We start from the raw sequence: 10,072 nt of genomic DNA on the forward strand, positions 1-10,072 counted from the left end.
CAATCAATCACACAAAAGATAAGAGCATCGAGGAACAAAGTGACCTTTTCAGCTGTAAAACGTCTCACTGAAGTGTTTATCGCTCCGAGACTGCAGTGTTTGGGAAAGCAGGTGTTTAGGTGATTTGTGGCTGACTTGAGGGTAAGATATACCCAGCCAGTGTCAGACCCCTGCTCCCATTTGCTACTGATGTTGTAGAGTCCTCTCTCACTCCCTGCTGTTCTACATTATGTTGTAGAGTCCTCTCTCAGCTAGGGATGGGCATTTAAAATAAAAATACAGATCAACTGATCGCATGCTAATGCTATACTCGAGTGATCGTGTAAAAACTGAAAATAAAATAAAAATAAAAATATTGAATATATATATATATATATATATTCTTTTTTTACTTAATTTTGTTCATTCACGTATATGTTTAAGGAAACCAACAAACACTTATAATCGTACACATACATGTGAAAAAAATATGTTAATTTTTTTTTTTATATAAACAATATTAATAATTTAAGATTGATTTTTCTCATAGCTACGAGTACTCACGCCCATCCCTACTCTCAGCGCAGTCCCTGCTGTTCTTCATACTAGATGTTGTAGAGTCCTCAGCTCAATGTCTGGTTAGCGGCAAAACTAATGCAAAGTAATGGGGCCACAGAAACCTTGAAATGAGCTGGAACATACAGTACAGAGCAGCTGGAACATACAGTACAGAGCAGCTGGAACATACAGTACAGAGCAGCTGGAACATACAGTACAGAGCAGCTGGAACATACAGTACAGAGCAGCCAGATGGAACATACAGTACAGAGCAGCTGGAACATACAGTACAGAGCAGCTGGAACATACAGTACAGAGCAGCCAGCTGGAACATACAGTACAGAGCAGCTGGAACATACAGTACAGAGCAGCTGGAACATACAGTACAGAGCAGCTGGAACATACAGTACAGAGCAGCTCGAACATACAGTACAGAGCAGCTGGAACATACAGTACAGAGCAGCCAGATGGAACATACAGTACAGAGCAGCTGGAACATACAGTACAGAGCAGCTGGAACATACAGTACAGAGCAGCTGGAACATACAGTACAGAGCAGCTGGAACATACAGTACAGAGCAGCTGGAACATACAGTACAGAGCAGCTGGAACATACAGTACAGAGCAGCTGGAACATACAGTACAGAGCAGCTGGAACATACAGTACAGAGCAGCTGGAACATACAGCACAGAGCAGCTGGAACATACAGTACAGAGCAGCTGGAACATACAGTACAGAGCAGCCAGCTGGAACATACAGTACAGAGCAGCTAGAACATACACCACAGAGCAGCTGGAACATACAGTACAGAGCAGCTGGAACATACAGTACAGAGCAGCTGGAACATACAGTACAGAGCAGCCAGCTGGAACATACAGTACAGAGCAGCTAGAACATACACCACAGAGCAGCTGGAACATACAGTACAGAGCAGCTGGAACATACAGTACAGAGCAGCTGGAACATACAGTACAGAGCAGCTGGAACATACAGTACAGAGCAGCTGGAACATACAGTACAGAGTGTATGGTGTGTGTGCGTACGTAAGCAAAGCAAGTGAGATTCGAGTCAGATGTACTGTATCTGTGTCGCCCAGAGTCACATCACACTACTGTACCCACTCTGCCAGGGGCGGCTTCGAGATCATAGGAAATTATTAAAACATTAATTACAGAATGCTTCAAGCACAGAACATCAAGACATGAGTCATTGTTTGACTAGAGATAAATAATGCATAGCAGTTCATATTATATAAATACAGTAGTCTTTTAACTTTCTGTCAGATCTGCTCCCGTATGTTTGCAGAAGAATTTTTGCTTCGTACTGTATTATATTTGAGGATTACCACAATGGCAACGGTTGTTTTTACTTACTTTCACGCTTGTATGAGGTGAAATGGAATAAGTTGGACTAACTTCTACTAGATCTAGATGGAGCCGCCACGATGACATGACAGGGAGACAGGTTGTCATGTCTCCAGTTTGGGGTTGAACAGGCTGAGAAACACTGCTTTCATTGAAAGTTCAGTGGATTCAGATCAGAGATGGTTTAATGAATGAATGCGTGAGAGAGCGTGTATCTTTCTGACAGACTGTAGTGTAATCTTGGTAAAGGAGAAAGTGTAAAAAGCATGAGGAGCATTGGTGACAGGCATGATGGTGAGGTGACACAAAATATCAACCGTTATCTCCAAATCACGTCGGAGCCGAACTCGACATTCAGGAAAAGCTGTGCAGCTGTGGTCCTGATCCTCTGTGGTCCACAACAATCCAATCATAGCCAATCATTCATACTGTAGCTAATCATACCAATAACAAGGACATGTGGTAATTATAATAATAATAACTTTATTTGTATAGCACCTTTCATACAGGGGATTGCCGTTCAAAGTGCTTTACATCAGTAAGAAATAAGACATAAAATCTGTGTAAAACAAGCAGCAAGAGCAAAGCATAAAGTGGGATAAAATAATACAGATATATTAATCAAATCATATCAGAACCTCACGTTCCAATAGGCTTCTTGAATTTCTGTAATCTGTTACAAGACATGATAAAGGTCATAGTATGCACCCAGCGGATAGTGGGGTGTAGAGATCAAAGTAAAAATAAGTCAAATAATATCAAGGGTAAAATGAGCAGACATATAAAATCACAGTTTTTCACATTAGGATCTAACATCCCAACAGGCCACCTTGTTTATGGTTTGATTGAGTTTTAGTAGAATAGAAAAGACATGAATGATGAAATGAGCACATAAAGTGCAGACATACTATAAAATCACAGTTTTTTTTACAGTGCAATAAAATAGTTCTGTTTGTACAGAAGTCGTCACAACTTTCTTCACCAACACGGGAACAACTGCAGCATCTCAAGCGTTTAGCTAAAAAAAAAAATGCAATATAAGAAAATAAGCAACAAACAAAGAGTTTAATGTGATGGAGACCTTGGGAATGTTGGAAAAGCACCTGAACTTCATCTGAAGTGGGCTTTTGTTCCCTCTCTCCTCCTGGACTCCTCCCCTCCCAGGCATGTTGTTCCCTTCCTCCTCCTGGACTCCTCCCCTCCCAGGCATGTTGTTCCCTTCCTCCTCCTGGACTCCTCCCCTCCCAGGCATGTTGTTCCCTCTCTCCTCCTGGACTCCTCCCCCTCCCAGGCATGTTGTTCCCTTCCTCCTCCTGGACTCCTCCCCTCCCAGGCATGTTGTTCCCTTCCTCCTCCTGGACTCCTCCCCCTCCCAGGCATGTTGTTCCCTTCCTCCTCCTGGACTCCTCCCCTCCCAGGCATGTTGTTCCCTTCCTCCTCCTGGACTCCTCCCCCTCCCAGGCATGTTGTTCCCTTCCTCCTCCTGGACTCCTCCCCCTCCCAGGCATGTTGTTCCCTTCCTCCTCCTGGACTCCTCCCCCTCCCAGGCATGTTGTTCCCTTCCTCCTCCTGGACTCCTCCCCCTCCCAGGCATGTTGTTCCCTCTCTCCTCCTGGTCTCCTCCCCCTCCCAGGCATGTTGTTCCCTCTCTCCTCCTGGACTCCTCCCCCTCCCAGGCATGTTGTTCCCTTCCTCCTCCTGGACTCCTCCCCTCCCAGGCATGTTGTTCCCTTCCTCCTCCTGGACTCCTCCCCTCCCAGGCATGTTGTTCCCTTCCTCCTCCTGGACTCCTCCCCTCCCAGGCATGTTGTTCCCTTCCTCCTCCTGGACTCCTCCCCTCCCAGGCATGTTGTTCCCTTCCTCCTCCTGGACTCCTCCCCCTCCCAGGCATGTTGTTCCCTCTCTCCTCCTGGACTCCTCCCCTCCCAGGCATGTTGTTCCCTTCCTCCTCCTGGACTCCTCCCCTCCCAGGCATGTTGTTCCCTTCCTCCTCCTGGACTCCTCCCCTCCCAGGCATGTTGTTCCCTCTCTCCTCCTGGACTCCTCCCCCTCCCAGGCATGTTGTTCCCTTCCTCCTCCTGGACTCCTCCCCTCCCAGGCATGTTGTTCCCTCTCTCCTCCTGGACTCCTCCCCTCCCAGGCATGTTGTTCCCTTCCTCCTCCTGGACTCCTCCCCTCCCAGGCATGTTGTTCCCTTCCTCCTCCTGGACTCCTCCCCTCCCAGGCATGTTGTTCCCTTCCTCCTCCTGGACTCCTCCCCCTCCCAGGCATGTTGTTCCCTTCCTCCTCCTGGACTCCTCCCCTCCCAGGCATGTTGTTCCCTTCCTCCTCCTGGACTCCTCCCCCTCCCAGGCATGTTGTTCCCTTCCTCCTCCTGGACTCCTCCCCTCCCAGGCATGTTGTTCCCTTCCTCCTCCTGGACTCCTCCCCTCCCAGGCATGTTGTTCCCTCTCTCCTCCTGGACTCCTCCCCCTCCCAGGCATGTTGTTCCCTTCCTCCTCCTGGACTCCTCCCCCTCCCAGGCATGTTGTTCCCTCTCTCCTCCTGGACTCCTCCCCTCCCAGGCATGTTGTTCCCTTCCTCCTCCTGGACTCCTCCCCTCCCAGGCATGTTGTTCCCTCTCTCCTCCTGGACTCCTCCCCTCCCAGGCATGTTGTTCCCTCTCTCCTCCTGGACTCCTCCCCCTCCCAGGCATGTTGTTCCCTTCCTCCTCCTGGACTCCTCCCCTCCCAGGCATGTTGTTCCCTTCCTCCTCCTGGTCTCCTCCCCCTCCCAGGCATGTTGTTCCCTTCCTCCTCCTGGACTCCTCCCCCTCTCAGGCATGTTGTTCCCTTCCTCCTCCTGGACTCCTCCCCCTCCCAGGCATGTTGTTCCCTCTCTCCTCCTGGACTCCTCCCCTCCCAGGCATGTTGTTCCCTCTCTCCTCCTGGACTCCTCCCCTCCCAGGCATGTTGTTCCCTTCCTCCTCCTGGACTCCTCCCCCTCCCAGGCATGTTGTTCCCTTCCTCCTCCTGGACTCCTCCCCCTCCCAGGCATGTTGTTCCCTTCCTCCTCCTGGACTCCTCCCCTCCCAGGCATGTTGTTCCCTTCCTCCTCCTGGACTCCTCCCCCTCCCAGGCATGTTGTTCCCTTCCTCCTCCTGGACTCCTCCCCTCCCAGGCATGTTGTTCCCTTCCTCCTCCTGGACTCCTCCCCCTCCCAGGCATGTTGTTCCCTCTCTCCTCCTGGACTCCTCCCCCTCCCAGGCATGTTGTTCCCTTCCTCCTCCTGGACTCCTCCCCTCCCAGGCATGTTGTTCCCTTCCTCCTCCTGGACTCCTCCCCCTCTCAGGCATGTTGTTCCCTTCCTCCTCCTGGACTCCTCCCCCTCCCAGGCATGTTGTTCCCTTCCTCCTCCTGGACTCCTCCCCTCCCAGGCATGTTGTTCCCTTCCTCCTCCTGGTCTCCTCCCCCTCCCAGGCATGTTGTTCCCTTCCTCCTCCTGGACTCCTCCCCCTCCCAGGCATGTTGTTCCCGTCCTCCTCCTGGACTCCTCCCCTCCCAGGCATGTTGTTCCCTCTCTCCTCCTGGACTCCTCCCCCTCCCAGGCATGTTGTTCCCTTCCTCCTCCTGGACTCCTCCCCTCCCAGGCATGTTGTTCCCTCTCTCCTCCTGGACTCCTCCCCTCCCAGGCATGTTGTTCCCTTCCTCCTCCTGGACTCCTCCCCCTCCCATGCATGTTGTTCCCTCTCTCCTCCTGGACTCCTCCCCTCCCAGGCATGTTGTTCCCTTCCTCCTCCTGGACTCCTCCCCTCCCAGGCATGTTGTTCCCTCTCTCCTCCTGGACTCCTCCCCTCCCAGGCATGTTGTTCCCTTCCTCCTCCTGGACTCCTCCCCTCCCAGGCATGTTGTTCCCTTCCTCCTCCTGGACTCCTCCCCTCCCAGGCATGTTGTTCCCTTCCTCCTCCTGGACTCCTCCCCTCCCAGGCATGTTGTTCCCTTCCTCCTCCTGGACTCCTCCCCCTCCCAGGCATGTTGTTCCCTTCCTCCTCCTGGACTCCTCCCCCTCCCAGGCATGTTGTTCCCGTCCTCCTCCTGGACTCCTCCCCTCCCAGGCATGTTGTTCCCTTCCTCCTCCTGGACTCCTCCCCTCCCAGGCATGTTGTTCCCTTCCTCCTCCTGGACTCCTCCCCTCCCAGGCATGTTGTTCCCTTCCTCCTCCTGGACTCCTCCCCTCCCAGGCATGTTGTTCCCTCTCTCCTCCTGGACTCCTCCCCTCCCAGGCATGTTGTTCCCTTCCTCCTCCTGGACTCCATCCCTCCCAGGCATGTTGTTCCCTCTCTCCTCCTGGACTCCTCCCCTCCCAGGCATGTTGTTCCCTTCCTCCTCCTGGTCTCCATCCCTCCCAGGCATGTTGTTCCCTTCCTCTTCCTGGACTCCTCCCCTCCCAGGCATGTTGCACGTAGGCGGAGCGTCTCCTCTCAGTGAAGCTGTCAGACCTGCTCAGCCTGTGAGCACAGAGTGGGATGGAGGCAGAGGTCTTAAAGGCCACCATCACCTTCTGCCGAGTACATCTCATAACTGTCATCCAGGATGAGGAGGTGGATTATCTATCGATTAGTCATCAGGCTGAATTTGTAAAGCAGGAGTGATTTAGATTTTTGGACTACAGGATTTGTGGGGTCTGCTTTTTTAGTTAGTTGTTGTTTTAATGTGTTATACGTTATATTGAGAGAAATATAGGGTGCTCTATATAATAGAACCATAAATACATAGAGTAGAACAGGGCTGGGTATTGTTTAAAAAACATCAATACCATGCCGATATGTTGCATTCGATACCGTAAGGCTGGCTTTACACGGTGAAACGTTCACGCAACTAGTTGCAGGTTGCAAATAGCATGAAACATAATTTCCATGCAACTAGACGGTTACACGAAGCAATAAAAAAAAATATCTAAGTTGCATGCAACACCCCCAATTTAATAGTTTATTCTACTAACATTAACTGGCTTGATTGGTATTATTTTTGCTGGACCCGCTAGGGCCAATAGGAAAGGTGCCTGAGTGATTGATTGGTCCGTGATTCAACAGTTTATATGTGGCCCGAAAGCCACAATTATGTGGAATAAGCACGTCATTGGTTTTCCCACATAAAAACAGCTTGACAACCACCTGCCACTTGAAAGTGAGCCTGCAGCTAACGTTACGCTAGCAAGCCGCTCTGTCAATAACGTTGCCTATGGTTGACAAACAGTACAATCTGACATTATTGACAACAAAGCTGGTTTGCCAGGCCAGGCATTTCACTGTCCCAAAATCAATATCTTTTTCATAAACAAATATGCAAATGATCCATGTGATTTATTTAGTGAGAGCTGGTATTCTTTACCCAAGTGGCATGCCACTAATACTTAGTGATTATGTCAAACTAAACAAATGCTGCCTCTCCAAACACCCGAGTGCTTCGCTACCTCCGTCTTGATGAAAGGCTCAGATATTTGTCCAACGGTTTTACATCCATGAATCAAATCACAGCAGGGAAGGTTCACGGCAGTTGATACCAAGTGTGTCACATCAGCTGCTAACGTTTGCTAGATCAGCGGATGCAAATAGATCGTGAATAGTTAGGTGGATACATTGTAATGTTGTGACTGTCTTCCAGTCACCTTTTATTACTAGGTACAAAAGTGCTGAAGCTACTCATCAGTGCACTAATGTTGATATGCTAGAGGAAAAAACATGACCTGCTGTGGGTAGAAAAATCACCTGGCACGTTAGGGGTGTTTTGATTGGCTGTTGCAGAAAACTAGTTGCAGCTGAGTTTCAAAGACGTTTCAAGTGCATTGCAGAGGGCTCAAATGCAAGTAAGTGTCAAGCTACTAGAGTTGCGTGACATTTTCATCGCGTAAAGCTGATATAGGGGCGACAGTGGCTCTGGTAATCTGTAAGGTAAGGTAATAAGGTTCCCTTGCATGGTTGCCTCCACCGTCGATGTGTGAATGTGTCAGTGAATGGGTGAATGTGAGGCATAAGTTGTAAAGCGCTTTAAAAGCACTATATAAATGCAGTCCATTTACCATTTAAAGCCTGAGAGTATTTCTTACTTGCTGAATGGTTGTGGTACTAAACGTTCTTGCTGGTTGGGGGCGGGCCTTCCAGCTCCAAGGCAATAGCTAAAAGGCAACGTGTACATAAAGAGATCTCTGTTGATTTGTCAATCAAGTCATGTTGGATACAATAATGCTGCTAGTGACCATTTTTGACAGTTAAACCTTAATTTGTATAGTATGTGTCAACACTTATCAGTACCAGGTAGTTTTGATTTGATTTGATTCAATCAATACCTTGATGGCACTGTTTGGGGTCGAAAAAGGCTGAGAATCACTGCTTTTATTGAATGTTCAGTGGATTCAGATCAGAGATGGTTTAATGAACAAGTGCGACAGATTGTAGTCTGTGTAAAGGAGAAAGTGTAAAAGCGTCAGGAGCATTGGTGACAGATATGATGGTAAAGTGACACAGAATATCTCCAAATCAACTCTAAACTTTAATTAAGTGTCAACATTTTTCACTACCAGGTCGTTTTGATTTGATTTGATTGAATCAATACCTTACTTACTTTACTTACTTATCCTCTTCGTCCCGGTTGGGGCATAAGGCCGCATTGATGGCATTGAAATACACAGAATATTATTGCTGTATGGTTTGTTTATACTATAACAGAAGTATTTAGACTTGGTCCTCAAAATGAATGTGGAGCCTGAGATCTGGGAGGAATGATGGTGTTGACAGCGGCTGACAGGGACTTACTTGTAGCTTACTTGTAGATGCACTTACTGTACATAGAGGTAAGACTGCTGAAAGTGAATTATCCCTTTAAGGGTCAGAATGTGTGCTTTGGTCTTACCAGGAAGCTCTAGTGTGGTGAGTAGCTCAGTAGACTAGTACAGTACATAGCTTCTGTATGCTAATGGTCCAGCTTCAAACCTTGACTAGAGTCTGGTCAACCTGATAGACATAAAACATAAAAGAGCTTTCATCAGAAATAAAGACGTTATTTAAATAATGACGTGCAGATGCTTTCATTTGTATTCCAAGTAATATGATAGAAAATCATTCTCAAAAGCTTGAAAACTAATCTTTTCCATGCTAATTAAATGACCATGATCAAATTATGAATCCATTTTCTCTCTCTCTCTCTTGCTTTCTCTCTCTCTCTCTCTCTCTCTCTCTCTCTCTCTCTCTCTCTCTCTCTCTCTCTCTCTCTCTCTCTCTCATTTTCTCGGTTCCCTCATAACCAATTGTACCTTTTAATCAGTAATTCTCTCAGCTTCCCTGCACTCTCTTTGTCTCTCCATCATCAGCCAGTACTCTCATAAGCCACCAGCCTGTAATTTGTGTGTTTTGTTCCTTCGTTCTCCCTTTTCCACTCACCCCCCCCCCCCCCCTTTTCTCCCTCCATACCATCCAGTAACACCCCCCTCACCCCCCTTCTCCCTCCATACCGTCCAGTAACACCCCCCTCACCCCCCTTCTCCCTCCATACCATCCAGTAACACCCCCCTCACCCACCTTCTCCCTCTATACCGTCCAGTAACACCCCCCTCACCCCCCTTCTCCCTCCATACCGTCCAGTAACACCCCCCTCACCCCCCTTCTCCCTCCATACCATCCAGTAACACCCCCTCACCCCCCTTCTCCCTCTATACCGTCCGGTAACACCCCCCTCACCCCCCTTCTCCCTCTATACCATCCGGTAACACCCCCCTCACCCCCCTTCTCCCTCTATACCGTCCAGTAACACCCCCCTCACCCCCCTTCTCCCTCTATACCATCCGGTAACACCCCCCTCACCCCCCTTCTCCCTCTATACCATCCGGTAACACCCCCCTCACCCCCCTTCTCCCTCTATACCATCCGGTAACACCCCCCTCACCCCCCTTCTCCCTCTATACCATCCGGTAACACCCCCCTCACCCCCCTTCTCCCTCTATACCGTCCAGTAACACCCCCTCACCCCCCTTCTCCCTCCATACCGTCCAGTAACACCCCCCTCACCCCCCTTCTCCCTCCATACCGTCCAGTAACACCCCCCTCACCCCCCTTCTCCCTCCATACCGTCCAGTAACACCCCCCTCACCCCCCTTCTCCCTCCATACCATCCAGTAACACCCCCCTCACCCCCCTTCT

General features: G+C 49.3%; 1 protein-coding gene across 1 annotated transcript in view; it reads left to right on the forward strand.

The window, feature by feature from the left end:
* Positions 1 to 238, forward strand: part of LOC311248171 (protein sidekick-1-like) — a gene marked incomplete at both ends in the record, with an annotated part of 9,187 nt that extends 8,949 nt beyond the window's left edge. Inside the window, one exon of the mRNA XM_084339107.1 lies at positions 199 to 238. Within this exon, the coding sequence (XP_084195233.1) occupies positions 199 to 238 (40 nt within the window). The remainder of the gene's footprint in view (positions 1 to 198) is intronic.
* Between the last annotated feature and the right edge of the window lie 9,834 nt (positions 239 to 10,072).

Source organism: Notolepis coatsorum (assembly GCF_963971535.1).
Source record: "Notolepis coatsorum genome assembly, contig: SCAFFOLD_2321, whole genome shotgun sequence".
NCBI classification, from domain to species: domain Eukaryota; kingdom Metazoa; phylum Chordata; class Actinopteri; order Aulopiformes; family Paralepididae; genus Notolepis; species Notolepis coatsorum.